Consider the following 22,239-nt stretch of genomic DNA (forward strand, 5'->3'; position numbering starts at 1 on the left):
AAAAAGGAAATATTTTTAAAAGCTCTGCATCGTGTTTACATCTAGAAAAGAATGGAAGCACTTTTGTTTAAATTTACTATAAACTTCATCAGAAGGAAAACCAAATTATAACTGTCATTGCAAAAACAAAGACTTCTGGGATTTTATATTTTGGAAAACCCAGAGAGGCAGGTAAAGAATTTTAAAATGTTCATTTTGAGTTAACATCTCATCTCAATTTATGATGTCATAAATACAATAATGAAATAAAAAAGTAGTTGCTGCTTTTGAACAACTACAGTGCTTTGAGCTTATTCTTTATATATTGCCTCTAAATTTTTAAAAATGAAATGTTCAACTATACACAAAAGTAGAGAATATAGTATAATAAACCCCCTTAAAGACAGTCTTAGACCCAGTCTTAGCACCCAGTCTTAACAAATAGTGACATTTTGCCAATCTTGTTTCACCTGTCCCCCTTTGTCTCCCTAGAGTAATGTAAAGCAAACGCAAGACATCATGATTGTCATTTCATCTGTAAGTACATACTTATTAACAAACTTCTTTTTGAATTATACGTATGTGAAAAAAAGCTTTGTCTCCATATTATAAGGTAGACTTCTTGAGGGTAAGTGTTTTGCCTTTTTCATCCCTGTTTCCCAATTAGCTTCTCTCAGTAGAAACTTTTATACAAAAAAATAAGCTACACTCTGAGGATTGCTGAATTAATGCATGGCCTCAGACAGTGATTCTTGAACTTGAGCATGTATCCAGATCACCTGGAGGGATTGTCACAACACAGGTTTCGGTTTGTGATTCAGTGGGTCTGGGGTGGGGCCTGAGCATTTGCGTGTCTCACAAGTTCCCAGGCGATGATGATGAGGATGATGATGAGATGATCCAGAACCACACTCCGAGAACTCTTTCATCAGAACAAAGAAGACATCAACATTCTAAACCTGCCCATTAATTATTCAAACATTAATCATATGTGAGAACTTGAGAGGAATACAGGGAGAAGTAATTGTTATAAATCCCTACTTTCATGGAACTTATACTGTATAAGAAGTACTTTAAAAAGAAATACAAACATGAGCACTGTTAAGAAACACAGGTGCTGGAGTCTCACATCAAAAGATTCTTATTTAATTGGTATAGTGAAAGCAACATACTTTTTTTAAGCTCCAAGGTAATTCCAATATGTATTTACATACTATTACACCAGGATTCACTGAAGAGGAGATTAGAATTTGTCTTTGAGTTATGAAGGGGATTTTAATAGACAGTTTAAGTGGGGAGAGCCTTCCCACTTCCCAGGTTGGGGGTGGGGGTGCCATCAGGTTCCAGGCTCTTTCTGGTCTTTCCAAGACATTGAATTGCATATAAAAATACTTAACAGTATTCAGAGTGTGTACAGTATAGTTTGTATCTCTCTTCCTCTTATTATTGGTACCCTTGGACAAGTCCAACCTGTAAGTCCTCGGTTTGTAAAATGGGGATACTAATTATACCTACGTCACAGTGTTAAGACAATTAAGTCATTTTAATAATTCATAAGGAGCCTTAGAGCAATGCTTAGCAGATAATAAGTGCTCAGTGAATGAAAATCATTATTTATTGAACATTCGGGCAGGGAACCTGAATGAGAATGCTTCGTTTTCATTGGCATCCTTTTAACTTCACAAAGCCCTTGTTTATTTTTCATCATATTTCCTCCTTTCAATGCCCTTTGATACAGGAAGGGGAAGTTTAATTTTGCCCACCTGAAAGGAGAAAGATGTTGAGTGATTTTTCAAGAGAGTGTGAGAGATTGCACTAGACTTGAGTATTCAAAAATCCCAAAGTGTGCTCTTTTCCTTTGACATAAATAAGCAAGCAAGCAAAAAAAAATGGTTGAAGAACTGAGGGATTTGTTCAGATAATTTGCAAACACACCTCCCCACACACATACATGTTCATAGGGATGTCGACGATCTTCTTCTATCATTCCCAGATTATCCATAAGTGGGATATCTACTCTGTCGACAATCTACACTCTACTGGAAGTTGTTTTTCTTGTTCAGCTCTATTTCCTGTCAAGGATTGTCAGCTTCTAACTCCATCTACAGAAGAGAGCCCTACATTTCGGAGAGGTTCTTTCATTCTCTCAAGAGAACCCAGAAAGTGGAAAACATAAAACAACTTTGAACAAAAAAGTCCTCTTCTCCAACACACACACATGCATCCTGGAAGTTACTACAGCAACTAACATGTTCCTTTCATGTCACAGGTACTTGGTGATATATTACATATATTCTGGATCTAAATAATGAAAGCATAGGAAAAAGGCAAATGTAATTGGAAAACATGAGTAATCATTAATAGAGACATAAAATCTAAAACCTTCTAAAGTTTCTCTGCTGGTTTCTATAAGCAAGGACCATACCAAAAGATACAATTCCTGGGTTAAATAAAATGGTTGTTACCTGCAACCAGTGGTGAATTTTCTGTACGGTTGAAAACAAATGTGTGGAAAATCATTCCAACACTTTAAGCCCAATAATCCTCTTAAGCTTTGCTCTTTTGAATTTACCTTTTTAGCCTCTATCTACCCAATGTTCTTGCTTGAATCGAGCTATTTTATCTGTAAGTCATGCTATTTTGCTTCAGTAATAAAGTGAGACACTAAGATGTCTCATTAGTTCAATTTTAAAAGGCCAAGTGCAATCACATCATGCATCCCTAGGTTTCTAGAAATAACATGCGTATAGACAAATTTCAAGTATAGAATTCTTTTTAAATGAATTTTAAGTTCCAGTATCTAATATAGTAGGTTGGGGCACACAAAACCAAAGTAGTATTATTATCATTATTAATGCAGTAGTTAAAATAGTAACTTTAGATCTGACATCCTCAATTTGACCCAATGGGAATTATGAGCTATTCTAAAGAAAGAAGTATAAATTAAGATAATATGACAGGAAACAAGATTTTTGTGCATTTCAACAGTAACTGTTAGAGGTTATTGTTAGCCCAAATAACAGAAAACCCTATTTGAGGTGATTTATACAAACAGAGGCTTAGTTCACAAAACAAGAAATATAGGGGTAGGAATCAAGGCTGAACGTGGCTCGATAATACTATTGGGGACCCTGGTTCTTCAATCCTGCCAATATCCTTAGAGTGTAGGCCTTCATCCTCTTGTTTGGCATCTTATGGTCCAATGATGAGTGCCAGGCCTCCAAATATTTCTGGCAAGAAGAAGTGGGATGAAGCAAAAGGTACATGCCAACTGAGTCTTTTTTAAAAGCCTTTCCTTCTTTTAAAAAAGCCTCGTCAAAAGTCCCACCCAACAGCTTCCAGGTATATGACTCCAAGAAGGTCGTCTTAGACCAGCAATGCCCAACTGAAATAGAATGCAAGTCACAAACGGGAGCTCCGTATGTAATTTTAAGTTTTATAGTAGCCACGTAAAAAAAATTGAGATGAAATTAATTTTAATAGTATATTTCATTTAACCCCAAATATCCAAACTATTATTTCAACATGTAATCAATATTTTTAAAATTGAGATATTTCATCTCTTTTTTTTTTTTTTTTGCACTGTTCTGGAGCTCAGTATTTCAATTGAGACTACCCACATTTCAAGTGCTCAATAGCCGTATATCACGGTGCTGGCTAGGAAGCCTCAGACCAATCACGGAAGTGACTAAAGAGAAGCGGAGTGGACGAGCGCAACAGCACTGTCAGCCTCTTTGACGTTAACATATATGTAGTGGTCCGAGTGTGGGTTGGAAAAGAATTTCCAGACACAAGGCAGAATGCAAGGAAGACAGAGTTTATTAGAGAGAAGGGTCACTGCTAGAACAGCGAACCGACTTCCTGGTAGCCGGGTAAAGTCGACCCTGAGCATGGGTTGCTTGCCTGTTTTTATAGCCAGGGAATCTGCGGCTATCTGCTGACTGGGCAGAGTATGTATACTTCCAGTGTGCTGAGCAGGAGACAAATGGGGCAAATATCTTTCCTTCTACGGGATGGGCAAGGGACATGGCCTGCTTGGGAAGGCTTTGGGACACTGCAATTGCTGCATTGACAGAGTGATAGGAGCCTGTAGCTCTTTGTTCTGGCAATATTGCCCCCTTGAGTTTATCTTGTTCTTTGTCCTTGGAGCACACCACAATATAATTCATTTAATAAGGAATGAAATGACCTCCATTTAATCAAAAAAAGTCCCATCCATGTTAGCTCTCTACAACCCTTCAACCTGTGATTACTCTACTGTAGGACAGTCTTTCAAAGACAAAATAATTTTACCTCTACTAATGAAGTATCTATAAGACACTCGTAATTTTTAAATTTTCTGTCATTCAGCTTAGGGGATCTTAATTTTTGGCAAGCAGTGTTATTTTAGGTCATGCTTGTTTATAGTCTCTCTTTGCCAGCGGTAGTTACTATATCAGCCATACCTATCATTTATCCTCTAACTACTCTTTCCCCAACATGCCCCTGCCTTCCATGCTCACAGTGGCACAGTTGCTCCAAATTTTACATAATTGTCAAAGTTTAGGAGGGGAGAATTCACTTTTTTCTACTTCTGCTCACTTTTCTCTATCCTATATTTCCATCGCTTTTACTTTTCTCATTCCATCTGCCTTGCCTCTTTTTTATCTTTTTACATCTTTAGTTAAAAACTATTACAACTATACTTTAAAAGCACACAAACTCGATTACAGTAAATAATTTTTGGTGATAACATTTTCTGAAATAAGAATGAAGAACTATCCTCCAATATCATAACCGCAGGTGGGTATAGACGTATTAAGGTACCATCCTGCCGCTTTCAAAATGACAATTTAGGGTTCCAGTGCTTTTCCGAGAGGGAACATTGAAAATCTATTTACGGTAACTGCGACTGTAGGGATCATTAATAAATTCCCTGCGGGCCAAAAAGTGTGCCAGCAACCGTGGAGAGCAGCAAAGAATTCGGCAGAGGAGCGACTCTCAGGCAAACAAGAATTGCTCAGAAACATAAAGCGTTCCTCCAGCGCGGAGGCTTCGCATTTCCTGGGTCCTCCCTCTTCTTCTTCTCCATTCTCCCGGCTTGTATCCACTCTTAAATCTCTCCTATCTTCTCCCAGGCTCCACGGACTGTCCAGGACCGACCCGCACTCGCAGCCTTCCTCCCTTCTCGGGTTCCGAGAGTGGTACCCGCGGACAGGCGCCGCCCCGCCCGACTCCATCGCCGGCCTCGCCCGCGCCTGCGCAAAGCCCCCTCTCGCGCGAACGCGCAGCCATCGCCCCGACCCTGCCGCCAGCCGCGGGGATGCGGGGTCTGCGGGGTCTGCGGAAGCCAGTCCCCCAGCTGTTCTCGTGGGGCGGCGGTTATCGTCTGTACCTCTGGACCCCTCCCACTCCACACGATCCCTCTCTCACTCCTCGGGGTCGGGCCCTTAAGGCACGCACCTGGCCCCAAGCAGTAACCTCAAACTACCAGACGGAGGAAGGTCCTGCGAGGCTGGAACGCGGGCGCGCCGGCCGCCAAACCTCCAGGCGGAGCTCCGCCCCTCAAGGCCGGCTTCCCGCCGCCCTATTGGCCCGCGCGCCCGTCCGTCTCCCCCCATGGGGCCGCGCCGGCTGTGCTCCCTGTTCCCTCTCCTCCCTACGCGGGTTTACTGGCTGCCGCGGCTCGTGTCCAGCCGACCCGGCCAGCCCGAGCCTGAGCTGGCGCCGGCTCCGGGAAGCCCCAAGCAGGGGAGGGCCGGGCTCGGCCGGAGCTGAGCATCGTCCGGGGGTGCTGCGGGGCCGCGGCCTCTCCGCCGGCAGCACCACCTGTCGCGGGGCGAGACGTCGGGTAAGGCTCCGCGCGGCACGCAGCTGCGGGCGGCCTGGCGCAGCGGGGCCCGGGCGGGAGTTCCGGAGCGGAGCAGACGCCGGCCTCCTCACCCGGCCGGGGAACGGAGCGCGGACCCGCGGCCGGCCTCCGCGTGCAGCCCGCGAGGCCCCCGCTGGGCGGATGGGAGGGCGGGGTGAAGGGAAGGGGCTCGCCGAGTCCAGGCTGAGAGAGTGGGGAGCGGCCGGGTCGCGGCGACCCCCTGTTTGAGGGTGGCCGGCTCTTCCTGGCGCGTGGTCTGGGGACGCGAGTTCCCGGGCGAGACACGCTGGTCCCAGGGCGCCCCCTTCTCCACCCGGAGTAAGGCCTTGTGGCCTCCGTGACGCGAGCATCTCTTCTACGCTTTGCTCCCGCGCCCCTTAAATACCAATGTTGTGGCTCCAAATCCCTTTATCGAATGGTTCTCTTTTTCTGCAGGGATGAGTTAATGGCAGGAGTTAGGCATTGTGTGTGTGTGTTTGTTGTGATCGTTCCTCGTTTTAAAGGAAGTTTGTTGTAGGCTAGAAAGTTTTAGGATTGGAACGGTTCTGTCTGCTCATGTGAAATGACATCTGTGGACCAGGATTGGCAGGTGTTTCTTTGACGCTGGTGATACCCGTTTGTGCTTGTGTGGCGTTACCTTGAGATCCAGGATTTGACTATTTTGGTTCCAAAGATAATTCTAGAAAGTTTCCGTTTGGTGAGAAGAAGCTTAATCAAAATAACAAATCTCAGAAGTGCTTCCTTACAAAACATTATCTCATTATCTGTTTGATTTACCTTCTTAATGTTTATGGCAATCACTTCAAAGTGAAACAGTTGATAAGCACTGTTATTTCTTTTAGTGTTGCAATTGATAACAGTAGAAGCAGGATTAATTGTTAAGGGCTGTTTTCTGCAAGAATTATTTCAAAATAATGCCCTGAGGTTGGTACTCTTTATTATCTCCAGTTTACAAATGAAGGTAAAGTAACTTGCCTAAGATCACAGGTTTTAAGTGGCAGAGCCTGGATTCAAACTCAGGCAATCTGACTTAATAGCTCCAGCCTCCTCTTCACCTTGTAAGCTCCTTAAGCATTGTTCATGTTGTAAAGCTAGTTGAAATGCTCCTAAGTTTTGATCTTTAGTTGCCAAGCATTCTGGAAATTAGAGAAAAAACAGTCATTTCCTTATCCCCCTCCATATACACACCTGTGTGTGTGTATACACACATATATATACATATATACACACAAAGTATAGTAGTTACACAAATGATAGGTAAATATATATTGTGTAACTACTGTAATTGAGTTACATGTTGTTATGTTACATGGTTTGCAGAAATAAAGGGAAAAAGGTGAGCGTTATCTTCTGATAGTGGACCTTTAAATAATCAACTTTGAGCTCTGATTTGTAGATAACAGAGTATCTGATTCTTTTATGGTAGCTATAAAGCCTTCATTAAAAGTTAGGCATAGAGGCCAGAACCGCTGATATACTTTTACCATATATTAAAAGGAAATGTTGGACTATGCTTTTGTAGTTTTGTTTTCTCTTGAGAATGAAAACTTATTCTTGCTCAATAGTTATTCCTGAGAGAGAACTGCTTACAGGTTTCACCCTTAGAAGGTGTTTGTATGTAATGTTTTTGTCTTTTAATATATTTGTTATGAAAATGAATTAAAAATTCATAAAGGAAAACATTCATTTACCATTTGAGAATTTCTTTTGAAAAATAACTCTTACTATAATACTGTTTGTGCATAAATTGAATTTAATTTCATATAAAAAATAAGCTATTCTAAACTACATTTTATATTGTTAACTAAAATTAATTATAATTTATTCTGGTGAATTTCAGAAGAACTTAACCATATTTTAAAACATAAATAACACTAAAATATATAGTTGTTTACTGAGGAGTAATATTAGAGAACAAAATTAATACTAAACATCAAAATTACTCCACATTTGATTTAATAGAATGGTAACCATTTGATTAAAAGTTAGCTATTTTATTTGAAAGTTACCACTTTGATTATATGGCTGCATCTTATACCTGCCTTGATCAATACGTACAAATTTCAAAAGTTGTGCAAATATATTGATTATGTAGATATTACTTAGGATGACATTTGATATTTGCCTGGATCTATATGCCATCCAGATTCTCATTCTTGACCTAGAGATTTAATTTGAAATAATTTAAATAAATGTTAACCGTGATTTTCCTCATAGCCTCTTTTTTTTTAAAGTTATAGAGGGATTCTTTTTTTAATAACTTTTTATTGAAGTATAGTTAATAAACAAACGTCATAGCCTCTTAATATGGATTTCACAATGGAAGATGCTGATGCAGAAACAGGCATTTAGAAGGCACCTTCTGACCTTAGTTTATTACCACTGCTACAATAATGCTTAGATAAATAACACTTATTGAGCACTCAGAGGGCACTGTGATAAGCATCTTACATGGATTATCTAATTGTAATCTTAAAATGGCCCTATGTAGTAGGTCCTGTTGCTCATCATCCCCATTTGAGTGATAACGGCAACTCAGAGAGGTAGAGACCTAACTCTGACCTCCTCAGGATCGTGGAGCTAGCAGTGGAGCAGGGGCCGAGCTAGGATTTAAGTCCAGTGGTTTGATTCCAGAGCTTGCCTTTGACCACTCTGCTAGATTGCCTGGATATGGATTTTATTGAACAAACCAAGTGAAGTAGTCAAGCTCTTTAAAATGATGATAAAGCTCTAAGGGGTTGATACTTTATTTAAATATCATCACTACTGCACACAGTTGCAAACATGGAGTTTCCCTTCCCTTTCCCTACTTTATTGATGAGAAAAGTGAAACTTTTAAGTTAGGGGTTCCCAGACTTTTGGACCTGATGGGCAAGTTAAAAAAAAAAAAGTGTGTGTATAGGGGGGCAGTTGGGACCAGACATAAGATCACTAACTTTTAATTCTGTCAAGGTTATAGACTCTTTAAAAAACTACTACAATCTACCATCTCAAATCCTTTAAAAAAATTTTTTTTAACCATCAAAGAGGAAGGAAGATGATAATTACAACATGAAAACAAAGACAATAAATTTAGTATTATGAAAAACTGTATTACATTGTCCTAGTTTTTCTCATTTATAGACCAGTGAAAAATGTGTCCCAGACTGACACCAATTCAGAGACCATCTGAGAATGCTCGGATGACACAACTGATTCCAAACTGGTAATTAGCTGAGTCCAGATTCAGACTGACTGCAGAGCTTGTGCTTATTACACCTAGTCATGACCTCGCTCTAATTTTGGTCTCCATTGCATTGAACTTCTGCTTTCTGCCCCCAGCTAGGGGGCCAGAGAGAGTAATCTCCAGCAGCCAGTGGCCTAGCAGTTTTGGTCCCAATCCAGTTTATAAACACCACCCAGAAAGTAAATTCACTGCCCCCCCCCCCCCCACAGCAAGGCAGTGTGAAGGACACACCAGAGGTAGAAACCACAGACATACCTAAATATCCAGGAAACTCTCAAGTAATCAGCTTGAGTTTTCATATTTATTCAAAATGGGAAGCCCCACCTTCTTTTGTTTCCTGTTTTTACTTCACTCATTTTTACAGTTCTTCCATCCTGTCTGTATAACATGAGGAGTTAGGTGTGGATTTTTTGCATTTTATCTTGTTGCCTCCAGCTGCTATTAAGTCTACTGTCTGTCTGTCTCCCTAGTCTTTGGTTCTGTTTTTGGCAGAGATTGGTTTTTCTCCTTAAATTGCTTTTTAAACTTATGCTTACTTGTTTTAAAGACACTATTAAAATTACTTTTTTAAAAATTTTACTCTCTATCAGTAATTAATAATTTGAGTGCTATAACACTTCACTTTTTAAGTCTAATACTTTTCTGCATCTGTTCTCTCATTTGATCATTGCAGTTATCTATGAGGTAGATTTGACAGGTAATCTTTACTTTACAGACTAAATTCAGTATTTCATAGAAGCAAAATTTTAACCAGGAGCGGAAAAGTAGAAGATTTTATATATCAGAGTACTGATAACTTATGCACTTTTGTTCTAACTTCCGAAAGGAAAAACGTGTTTCTTCTTACTCATAGACTCATTTCTTCTGGCCACCGAATGAGTTTACCCCAACCCCCACGCTCAGTTCTAGGCAGACACTGACTGGATGCGTTACAATTTATTCTAACACTGTCTACCTGGAGATAGCTTCAGACACCACAAGTTAAGGACTCAGTCTGGAAAGACTGTCACCACTTCAGATGCCAGTCGCAAGTGCCAGGTTTTGACCTATACTTCTGACCAACCAGCTATCAATCAGGGCTTTCCACGAACCCCTTCCTCGGGTTAGGTGATTTCCTATAATGGCTCACAGAACTCAGGGAGACACTTTACTTACATTTACCGATTTATTATAAAAGGATACAACTCAGGAACAGAGAGATGGAAAAGATACACAGGACTAGGTAGTAGAGGTGGGGTCAGGGAGGGCACAGAGCTTCCTTGCCCTCTGTGCCTGCCACCCCCAGCACCAACCTGAAGGCTCATCAGCTCTCCTTGTTCAGAAGTTTATATGGATCTTAACCTCCGTTGTTCCCACTGCCTTCCCAGGGGACCTGGAGCGGTGCTGAAAGTTCCCACTCTAGTAACCACTTGGTCTTTCTGGTGCCCAGTTCTGTTCTGAGGTTATATAGTGCCCTAAGTCACTACATAGCCTAGGTTAAGTCACCTCATTAGCATAAACTCAGGTGAGATCAAAAGGGGCTTCTTATGAATAACAAAAGATACTCCTGTCATTCAAATTCCAGCAGCTTTTAGGAGCTCTGTGCTGAGAACTGGGGACCAAGACCAAATATATTTCTTCTTATACCACAAGTACTAATTGCAACGTGTATTTTTTTCAGATGGTCTTTGATATTAAATAAAAGGTATTCCATACTATTTTAGATTTGCCTACCTCACCAATATACTGCAATACTAATCCAGTCTTTTGGTACCAAAGTTTTATTTGTGATAAATAATGCTTTCCCTCCTGGAAGAACCATACAAACATGATCAGTGCTATAGTTTCAATTTCTGTCTTTTCAGAATTTATTTTGAAATAATTTGAAACTTGGTTTTATACATCATACTTCTTGGCCCCTTAATACTTCACTGTGTATTTTCAGAACAAGGATACCTCTTACAGATGGTTATCGAACTTAGAAAATTTAAAATTACACAATTCTTTTATGTAAGTTACAGTATATCTCCCAATTTTGCCAATTATCCCAGTCCTTGATAGCATTTTTGGGGATCAGGTTTTGCATTTAGTTGTTCTCTCTGTTCAGTCTTTAAATTGGAATGGTTCTTTAGTGTTTTTCATGACATTAACATTTTGAAGAAAACTGATCCGTTTTTTATGGTATGTCTCCTGTGAGTCTTTTTTATTATCATTATTAAATATATTTGACATAAATTATTGTGTAAATTTAAGGTGTACAACATGTTAATTTGATACATTGTAATATTACCATTGTACTAATAATTAGCACCTCTGCACATTACGTAATTACAATTCCTTTTTAGTGGTTGGAATCATTAAGTTCCAGTCTCTTTGCAAGTTTGATGATTGTGATACAATATTGTTGTCTGTTCACCATGCTTTAGATCTCTAGGACTTACCTCTTAGGAGTCTTGATGAAAGTTTGTGCCTTTAAACAACATCTGTCCTATCCCTTTCCCCAGTTCCCATCTCTCGTGATTCTTGATGTGCTTATGATCATTTAGATGTCTTGTTTTGTGGCCATATTTAGGTACCACATTTATATGAAATATCCAGAATAGGTAAATTCAAAACTACAGAGAGCATATTGGTGGTTGCAGGCACTGGGGGAGTGGGGAAAACTGCTTAATGGGTATGGTGCTTCGCTCTGGGATGATGAAAACGTTTTGAAGCTAGATAGAGGTAGTTGTACAGCATTATGGGTTTTCTAAATCCCTCTGAATTGTTTATTTTAAAACAGTTAATTTATGTTATGTGAATTTCAGCTCCATAAAAATTAACTTAAAATCTTAATGTAGATGATTTTGCTGCACCCCCATATATAGTCCATGGTTTTCTCAGCAAATAGAAATTCCATATAAAAACTACTGCATGATACTTATAATGGTTTATGATGATTAAAGAAATAAATGAACATTGCAAATTGATACTTAGTGGGAGAATTGATATGCAGAAGAATCTATTATATTCCCATCAGTATATATTTAAGGCTTAATGTATTATGTAGTTTTCCAATTTGAAAAATTCTCATAATGTTTGTGATGGATGTTAAAGGACAAAAATACGATTTCAAGCCAATTTGCATGATTTTTAAATATTAAATAACAGGTTTGCTAAAAACAAAAAAAATTTAGTACATTGAATTTAAATATTGAGTATATTAGTACCTTAAAATTTGAAGTCTAGATTAAGACTCTAGATAGCTTCTCTTCCTCTGAATGTGTGGACTCCAGGCTTTTCTATTATTCACTTTTCCACCGTCAACCTAAACTCTCCCACACCCATTTGCAATGAACTCCACTTCCTTGTAAACACTTGCTGTTTACTAGATGTTTCCTACCTTGCCACACACTTGTGTGGATTAGAAAAAGAGTAACTATGTGGCACACTGTAGTAGGTAACGTATAAACAGTAGTGATGGTCATTATCCAAGGATTTAGACCGTTGTCAGGAAAAGTAAATCTTTGCCTTCACCTTATGTATTGTTACTCTCTCTTTTTTTTAATAACTAAATACATTTATTTATTTATTTAATTTGTTTATTGGCTGCTTTGGGTCTTCATTGCTGCACACAGGCTTTCTCTAGTTCGGTGAGCGGGGGCTACTCTTCATTGTGGTGTGCTGGCTCCTCATTGCGGTGGCTTCTCTTGTGGAGCACCGGCTCTAGGTGTGTGGGCTTCAGTAGTTGCGGCACACAGGCTCAATAGTTGTGGCTCACGGGCTCTAGAGCTCAGGCTAAATAGTTGTGGTGCACAGGCTTAGTTGCTCCACGGCATGTGGTATCTTCCTAGGTCAGGGATCGAACCCGTGTTCCCTGCATTGGCAGGCGGATTCTTAACCACTGTGCAACCTAGGAAGTCCTGTATTGTTACTCTTATAATCCCTTACGATCTGTAGAAACATAAATGTATTTTGAAAAAAGTTTTTCTCTTGTGGGAAGTGAAGCTTTCTAAATCTGCTTTTGAAAATTGATCCCTGATAGACATGCAGTTCTGTAATATGTTTCTCATCAATTTTATTTGCTTTGTTTTTCCCAGGTGGGAGAAAAGATGTTGTCCAGGTTTAAAATAGTTGCCACTCCTTGTACTCTGGCATGTCGGCATTTGCACATAAAAGAGAAAGGCAAGCCACTCATGTTGAACCCAAGAACAAACAAGGTTAGTAACATTAATACTCACAAACATTTTCTCTCTTCCTGGTAAAGGTTTGATATATTTTAGATTGATAAAGTATGAAATTTTTGTATTCTGTAGCTTAATAGTGAAACTATTCAGAAGTGTTTGTTTTTTCTGCATGAACTTTTTTCTCCACATTGCAACAATCATGGCTGCTCTATACCTCCCAAAATTTCACCCTCACTATTTCTACCACCTGAAAGGAATTGACTTTATTTCCTAGTTCTACCTCAAAAATAAATAAATAAAATAAATCCCAAGAACAGCAGATTGGCCAGGTCTTTTGGCCAGATACAGTATATTTAGATTTCTCCCGTTTAGTCATATTGTCATTTTTTTTTAAGATTTATTTTATTATTTATTTATTTATTTATTTTTGGCTGCATTGAGTCTTCATTGCTGCACACGGGCTCTTCTCTAGTTGCAGAGAGCGGGGACTACTCTTCCTTGTAGTGCGTGGCTCATTGTGGTGGCTTCTCTTGTTGCGGAGCACAGGCTCTAGGCACATGGGCTTCAGTAGTTGTGGCATTTGGGCTCAGTAGTTGTGGCTTGTAGGCTCTAGAGTGCAGGCTCAGTAGTTGTGGTGCATGGGCTTAGCTGCTCTTAGCATGTGGGATCTTCCCAGACCAGGGCTTGAACCCATGTCCCCTGTATTGGCAGGCAGATTCTTAAGCACTGTACCACCAGGGGCCCTCAGTCATATTGTCATTTTTTAAATAAGTGGTAATTTCCTAATCCCTGATGGATTATTCTGACTGCACTTGGAGGAAAAGAAATAGAAAGGGCTTTTTATTTCCCATCCTAGTATGGTTACCTGAACACTGAGGAGTCTGGTCAAGGGATTTTTATCAGTATTGACTTATGTGGAGAAATGGCATGTGTCTAAAGGAAAATAGCTCAGGATCAGCTGAAGGAGGTTCACTTCTACTGTGTAAATTGGGAGGGCATTGCTGTTGTGTAGATGAGCAAAAGAGGTTTGGTGGAACAAGTGGTGTTGGAAGACAGAAAAGAGTAGAAGGGCAGGTGAGAGGAAGGTTGTTTCTGCTGACTTAAAGAACTAATCAAGGCATCCATGTTAAACTATGTTGTTTTTACTTACTAATACAAGGCCAGCAAATTTAAGAATTTTATCAACTATTAACATAAATACTTAATACATAAAATTATTTCTTTAATAATCATTTTAATATCTACTGTGTGTTATAAATGAAACGTTTTTGAGTGTCCCTTAAATCTAAATAGGAGATAGGCAGTGAAACCTTGTGTAGCCACTTGTTTATCTTTGGCAGTAGGATGATAGGGAAAGCACTTTTAAATGAACTGTACAGTTCATTTGAAACTATATAAAAATACAGGGGTTTTAACCTCTTTATATTTCCCAGCCTTAGATAAAATCTTATAAGGAAAAACATGAGACACAAAGAATTTGAGTCTTCTCCCCTTTTTTTCATTCTAAAGGTTTGTCAATTTTGTAGGTCTTTTCAAAATACCAGCTTTTGGTTTAATTTTATTTTTCCAATTTTTTTTCTATTTTATTTATTTATTTATTTTCACTCTAATCTTTATTATTTCCTCCCTGTTGCTTCAGGTTTAGTTTGTTCTTTTTCCCTAGTTTCTTAAGGTGGAAGGTTAGGTAATTGATTGGAGATCATTTTGCTTTTTTAAGCTATATTTATAGCTTCAAATTTCCCTCTTAGCATTATTTTCACTGTATCCTATAAGTTTTGGTATGTGTATTTTAATTCATCTTTAAGTATCTTCTCATTTCCCTGTGCTTTCTTCTCTGACCAGTTGGTTTTTTAGGGGTGTGTTGTTTAAGATCAGAGTATTTGTGAATTCCCCAAATGTCCATTATTAATTTCTTATTTATTTATTTATTTACTTATTTATTTATTTATTTATTTATTTATTTATTTATTTATTGGCTGTGTTGGGTCTTGGTTGCTGTGTGTGGGCTTCCTCTAGTTATAGTGAGCAGGGGCTACTCTTTGTTGCGGCATGCAAGTTTCTCAGTGTGGTGGCTTCTCCTGTTGCAGAGCACAGGCTCCAGGTGCGCGGGCTTCAGTAGCTGTGGGTCGTGGGCTCTAGAGTGCAGGCTCCGTAGTTGTGGTGCATGGGCTTAGTTGCTCCATGGCATGTGGTATCTTCCCAGACCAGGGCTTGAACCCGTGTCCTCTGCGTTGGCAGGTGGACTCTTAACCGCTGCGTCACCAGGGAAGTCCTCCATTATTAATTTCTAATCTCATTGCATTGTGGTTGAAGATCATACTTTGGATGACTTGAATCCTTTTAAATTTATTGAGACTTGTTTCATGGCCTGACGAACGGTCTGTCCTGGAAAATATTCCTTGTGCGCTTGAAAAGAATGTGTCCTGCTTCTGTTGAGTGGAGTGTCTGCATGGTCTAGTTGCTTTGTGGTGTTGTTCGAGTCTTCTTTTTCCTTGTTGATTTTCTGTCTGGTTGTTTTCTCCATTATTGAAAATGAGGTATTGAAGTTTTCAGCTAGTTGAATTGTCTTTCTCCCTAATTCTGTCAGTTTTTGCTTCATGTGTTTTGATCCTCTTTTGTTATCTAACAAAATATGTTTATAATTGTTGTATCTTCTTAATGGATTGACCCTTTCAGCAGAATGTCCTCCAGTAACAGTGTTTGTTTCAAAGTCTGTTTTGTCTGTTATTAACAAACGTAGCTACTCCAGCTCTCTTTTGGTTACTATTGACATGGTATATCATTTTCCATTCTTTAACTTTCCACCTATGTGTATCTTTGAATCAAAGTGTGTCTCTTGTAGTCAGTGTATAGTTGGATCATGTTCTTTTATCCATTTTGCCAGTCCTTTTAATTATAGAGTTTAATCCATCTACATTAATGTAATGACTAATAGGGTATGACTTATGTCTGCTATTTTGCTATTTGTTTTAACTGTCTTATGTGCTTTTCTTTCCTCTGTCCTCCATTGTTCCCTTCATTTGTGTTAAATATTTTTTATGATACCATTTAAATTTCCTTGTCTTTTATTGCCTATTTCTGAGTTATTTTCTTAGTGGTTTGGCATGGAAATTACAATTACCATCTTATAACAGTCTGGTTCAGTTTGATACCAATTTAATTTGAACAGTACACCAAACTTTGCTCCTGTAGAGGTCCATCTCCTTCTTTTGTGCTGCTTTGTCATACAAATTACAAATTACATTTTATACATTGCATGACCATCAACACAGATTTATAATTATTGCTTTGTGTAATTGTCTTTCAAATTGGGTAGGAGAAAAAAAGAGCTATAAACAAAAAGTACATTTATACTCTCTTTTATATTATGTAGTCATTTTATCCATGTTCTCTATTTCTTTGTGTAGATTTGAGTCACTGTCTGCTGTCTTTCATTTAAGCCTGAAGGACTCCCTTTAATATTTCTTGTGAGATGGGTCTGTTAGCAATGAATTCTGTTTTTATCTGGGAATGTCTTAATGTCTCCATTTTGGAAGGATAGTTTTGTGGGATTTAGAAATTCTTGGCTGACCGTTTATTTTTCTTTCAGCACTGCCTGTGGCCTCCATGGTTTCTAATAAGAAATTAGCTGTTACTCTTTTTGAGGATGCCCTGTACATGATGATGAATCAGTTCTCTTTGCTTTCAGATTTCTCCTTTTGTCTTTGGCTTTTGACAGTTTGAATATGATCTGTCTAGGGGTACAGCTCTTTGAGTTTTTCTTTACTGAAGTTATTGAGCTTCTTGTATGTGTGGATTAATGCTTCTCATCAGATTTGGGAAGCTTTTAGCCATTATTTTTTCAAATATTCTTTATCCTTTTCTTTCCTCACCTCTGAGACTCCTGTTATGTATGTGTTGGCACTCTTGATGGTGTCTCTCAGGTCTGTTCATATTTATTCCTTATTTTTCTTTTCTGTCTCTCAGACTGGATTATCTCAGTTGACCCGTCTTTGAGTCTGATGATTTTTTTCTTCCACTGCTCAAACCTGCTTGTTGAGACCCTTTAATGAATTTTTTATTTCAGTTGTTGTAGTTTCAATTCCAGAATTTCTGTTTGGTTCCTTTTTATAGCTTCTCTGTTTATCGATATTCTCTATTTAGTGGGATGTCATTCTCATACTTCCCTTAGTTTGTTAGACAATGTTTGTTTTTTGTTTTGGGGTTTTTTTTTGACATATTTAGAATAATTTTTTCCTTTTTTAAAAATTGAAGTATAGTTCATTTACAGCATTTCAGGTATACGGCAAAGTATATGCTTTTTCAGATTCTTTTCCATTATAGGTTATTACAAGATATTGAATATAGTTCACTTTGCTGTACAGTAGGTCCTTGTTGTTTATCTATTTTATATATAGTAGTGTGTTAATCCCAAATTCCAAATTTATCCTTCCTCTAGAATAGCTAATTTAAAGTCTTTATCTAGTAAGTACAGTGTTTGGGCTTTCTCAGGCAATTTCAGTTAACTGCCCTTTTTTCCTATGTATGAGTCAGACGTGGGTTTTTTTGTTGCTTTTTGTTTCTTTGTTTTTGCTTGCCTTATGATTTTTTGTTTAAAACTGGACATTTTAAATAATGTGGCTGCCCTGGAAACCAGATATTCATTCCTCCCAGGGTTTGTTGTGTTGCTGTTACCTATTTAGTGTTGTTTCTGAACTAATTCTTCTTGTTATACATGCCTGCTGAAGTCTCTGCTTTGTTAACTTAATGATCAGCCAATGATTAAACAGAAACTTAAATACCTAGAACCAATAAGCCTCCCATTCTTTGCCAAGGGGTTCTGTGTACCTGTTGGAGTGTGCCTTCAGTACTGAGCTAGACAGTTTACAGCGGCGCATCAGCCTTTACTTCCTGCTTACACAGAACCTCAAGGTTAGCCAGAGGTGGGGGCTTAGGGCCTTCTCAAGTCTTTCCTGTACATGCCTACAGCTATGCATATGACCTAGGTTCTCAGGAATATGTCCCAGCTTTTCAGAGTTCCCCAAGGACACCTTGTTTCTCAGCTTTTCCTTTTCAACTCTTTGGTTAGCCTGCTGTCTGCTGCAGCTGTTATCTGCTGCCTTGGGGAGCTGCTATGTTAATTGCCTCTGATTGTTTTCAACAAACTCTTCTGGGAGGGAAAGGCTGTTCACGCTGACTGAGCTCCAGGTGAGGTCAAATAAAGACAACCTTGCAGATAGGGTATTCCAGGTCAAATAATTGCAGATACGGTATTCTAGGTCAAATAATGACAGTTTCCTGGATGTGGGACTTTAGAAGACTCTCCAATACCTCCTGCCTTCTCCAGTGACTGCCAGGCTCTGATTTTCAGTGATTGTTTCACAGTGATTGCTATTTTCAAGGTTACTGTAGAGCTGGGGAGGAGAGAATAGGAATAAGTCAAGTTAAAATGCCATGAAGCTTGCTGTCCTTACTGAAATTCAGCAGTTTTTCTTGAATAAATGCTCTCCAATTGCTGAAAGCCTTGGTTAATTTCCAGAATTCTGATCATTTGGCCAGGGTTCTTGTTGCTTTTATTGAGGAAAAGATTTTTAGAAGCCTTACTCTAGCATTTTTACTGACATTACTTTGATACAAAAAATTTAACCCATAGCTGAATACCAGAAATTGAAAAGGAGTTTATTACATAGGTTAATTTTTCTTAAGTATCATTCTTCCTTCCCCTTCCCTCTGTTCAACCTCACTCCTTTCTAGTCATGGTAGCCTCTTCATTTGGTTTGTGTTCTTTCAGAGATTTCATTTTTAATGTATGCATGCACCTGTATATAATATGTACTTTATGGGGGGGTTTCTAAACATAATAATTAACAGTGAGTTTGTTTTGATTTTCAACTTTTTTTCCTAACTGTGTATGTGGCAGATCTTTCTACTATACACTTATAGATGTATGTGTAACTGTTTGTATGGAAATACCATAGGTTCCTAACTCTTCCATAATTGATGGACTTTTAGTTAGTTTGTAATAGGCACGAGAACTAGAAACAGTGCCACAACTAATCTCTTCGTATATGCCTCTTTATATATGAATATTTCTCAAGGATACTAGCATGAAGTAGAATTGCTTTATGTGCATTCAAGGTATGGAAGTGACCTAAGTGTCCATCAACAGATGAATGGATAGAGAAGATATATATACACACACTGGAATATCACTCAGCCATAAAGAACAATGAAATTCTGCCATTTGCAACAATATGGATGGACCTAGAGTGTTATGCTTAGTGAAATAAGTCAGACAAAGACAAATACTGTATGATGTCACTTATACATGGAATCTAAAGAATAAAACAAGTGAATGGATATAACAAAACAGAAACAGACTCACAGATACAGAGGACAAACTAGTGGTTAGCAGTGAGGAGGGGCAAGGGGAGAGGGGCAAGATGGGGGTAGAGGATTAAGAGATACAGTCTACTTTGTATAAAATAAATAAGCTACAATGATATATTATACAGCACAGGGAAATATAGTCATTATTTTATAATAATTTTAAATGGAGTTTAATCTGTCAAAATATTGAATTACTATGCTGTATACCTGAAACTAATATAATATTGTAAGTTAACTATATGTCAATTAAAAAAAGAAAGTATGTTCATTAAAAAAAACTAAGAATACTTTGAAATTGACTTTCAGAAAGCCTAAACCAGTTTATATTCCCAGCAATGGTATATGAGAGTAATTCTTTTACCGTACCCTCCCCAATACTAGATATGATCGATCTTATAAATTTTTGAAAGTCTGGGCAAAAATGATATCTTGTTGATTACTTTTAAAGTTTATTTTTAAATCACATTTGGTAGGACAGCACCACTGCTACCCCTGTAAGTAATAATTTTTAATCCTTTTTTTTCCTTTTTTAGGGGATGGCATTTACATTACAGGAACGACAAATGCTTGGTCTTCAAGGACTTCTACCTCCCAAAATAGAGACACAAGATATTCAAGCCTTGCGATTCCATAGAAACGTGAAAAAGTTGAATGGCCCTTTGGAAAAGTAAGAATTGATTACATATTTAGTTTTTTATTGATGTTCTGATTGGAAAAATAGGGAGTGTTACGATTATTATGGCGTGAGAAATATAGTCTCATAATGAAACTTGTGTTTTAGTCAGTCTATTTCTGATTATTTCCTTCACTTTAGCGAACATTTCACTTATTTTCACTATGGTAAAATTTAGCAGAAATCAGTTTTTTATGGTTAAAATCAAAGAGCATTTCAGGTTTGAGTGGAATGTTGGAACCAGAGGCTGTCATCTAATTTGCATCCATTCTATTCAACAACTTTTATTGATTACCTGCTTTGTGTGTGCCCTTGCTAGCCACTGAGGGTATAAAGTGGGTGATAGATAGGGTGACCATGTAATATATCATCTAATCCAGGACACCCTGGGGAGTAAAAAAGAAGTCACTGAAACTGTCCCAGGCAAACTAGGATGTATGGCCACCCCAGTAACTCACAGCCTGCCTTCTAGGAGCTCATCAATAGGTAGTTATACTACGACTGTCATTTACTCTGTACTACAGTGTGGTAATTTGCCAATTTCCAGTGCCTGATACAAAGCCTGACACAGTAAGAGCTCAATAATTGTTAGGTGTTGCTTCTATTATTATTCTTTTCATCATCACCATCTACTATTTAAGCACATTTTTATTTTTGTTAATTTTTAGTCCTAGGTATTACATAATGATAATGTAGGGTTTTGTTTTCCAGGGGGAGGGAGTCCTCAATTTTAAACATTTAGATTTAACTTCAAAGGCCAAAATATTTAATCTAATGCTGCTGATATCGACATTATTTGCTGTGCTTAATTAATTTCAGATACATCTATATAATGGGAATACAAGAAAGAAATGAGAAGTTGTTTTACAGAATACTGCAAGATGATATCGAAAGTCTTATGCCGATTGTATATACACCAACAGTTGGTCTTGCCTGCTCCCAGTATGGACACATCTTTAGAAGACCTAAGTAAGGCTTATTTTTAAGAATATATTTGCGAATGACTATTGCATAGGAAAAAAATCACTTCACAGGCCTATTACATTTGTATTTTATGTGTTGCAGTCTTATCCAACCACATTTCCCACCTCACAAAAGCTTAATTTGGACAAAAAGGGATTAATAAAAATCTAACGTGTCATATCTTTTATTTTGTGGAAATAGCATCATTCATTCCTAACCTTCTTTAAGGTGCTATGATTGTTAGAGGAATTGTGCATTTTTGTACGCAAAAAAATAAAAAGTATTCTTAAGTTTGGTGGCATGTTCTGCAGAATAATTGTAAAAGTTTTTGACAGTCTGGCCAGTTAAGAGATTGATTCTCATTTTTTATCAGCTTTATTTCTGTTGTTTGTCCTTTTTTATGAATTTACACAAATTTTAATTTTAGATAGTTCAAGCACCTCCAAATATTTTAAGTGGAAAGGGTACTGGAATGAGCATTGGGTCAAGTCTTTGAATAAGTTACTTTATTCCTCTGAATCCGTTTATCGTAAGGTAGGAATACCAGTTCCTTTCAAAGAGCTGCTGGGAAGGTCAGATGAGGAAGCTGATGTGATAGTTCTTTGTAAACTTATAAGCATTGTATAAATGCTGTTTTTACTTAATTTGAGTTTTCTTGTCTTGTTCCACTAACCTGTAATCATTTTCCACAATCCTTATGTCTTTCCCATGTCCTGCTTACATATTGATACAAATGTAGAAATTCAAACACTATGTGATAGCATTTAATTTCAGTCTCCTCTCATCTAGTCCAGTGGCTTTCAAACTTTAATGGGCACATGAAACATCTGTGGGACTTACTTAAATTGTTGATCCTTGCCAACTTTCCTCTCCTTCCTATTCCCAAGATTCTGATGAAAAAGAGAAGGGTCTGGAGGTCCGGATTGTAGTGAACACCGTCGGTGATGGTGTTGCAGGTATTCCCCGGAACATACTTTGAGAACACTGTTCTATCCTGTGTTGTCATCAATTAATGTATTTAAACATTTCTGTG

At 38.2% G+C, this 22,239-nt stretch overlaps 1 protein-coding gene across 1 annotated transcript in view; it reads left to right on the forward strand.

Moving 5' to 3' along the window:
- Positions 1-5,568: 5,568 nt before the first annotated feature.
- Positions 5,569-22,239, forward strand: part of ME2 (malic enzyme 2) — a 46,962-nt gene continuing 30,291 nt past the window's right edge. The window contains exons 1-4 of the mRNA XM_057698034.1: positions 5,569-5,809; positions 13,115-13,234; positions 20,104-20,237; positions 21,063-21,212. Of these exons, the coding sequence (XP_057554017.1) occupies positions 13,127-13,234; positions 20,104-20,237; positions 21,063-21,212 (392 nt within the window). The 5' untranslated portion in view covers positions 5,569-5,809; positions 13,115-13,126. The remainder of the gene's footprint in view (positions 5,810-13,114; positions 13,235-20,103; positions 20,238-21,062; positions 21,213-22,239) is intronic.

The sequence above is a fragment of the Hippopotamus amphibius genome, chromosome 11 (genome assembly GCF_030028045.1).
Source record: "Hippopotamus amphibius kiboko isolate mHipAmp2 chromosome 11, mHipAmp2.hap2, whole genome shotgun sequence".
Taxonomy (NCBI): Eukaryota; Metazoa; Chordata; class Mammalia; order Artiodactyla; family Hippopotamidae; genus Hippopotamus; species Hippopotamus amphibius.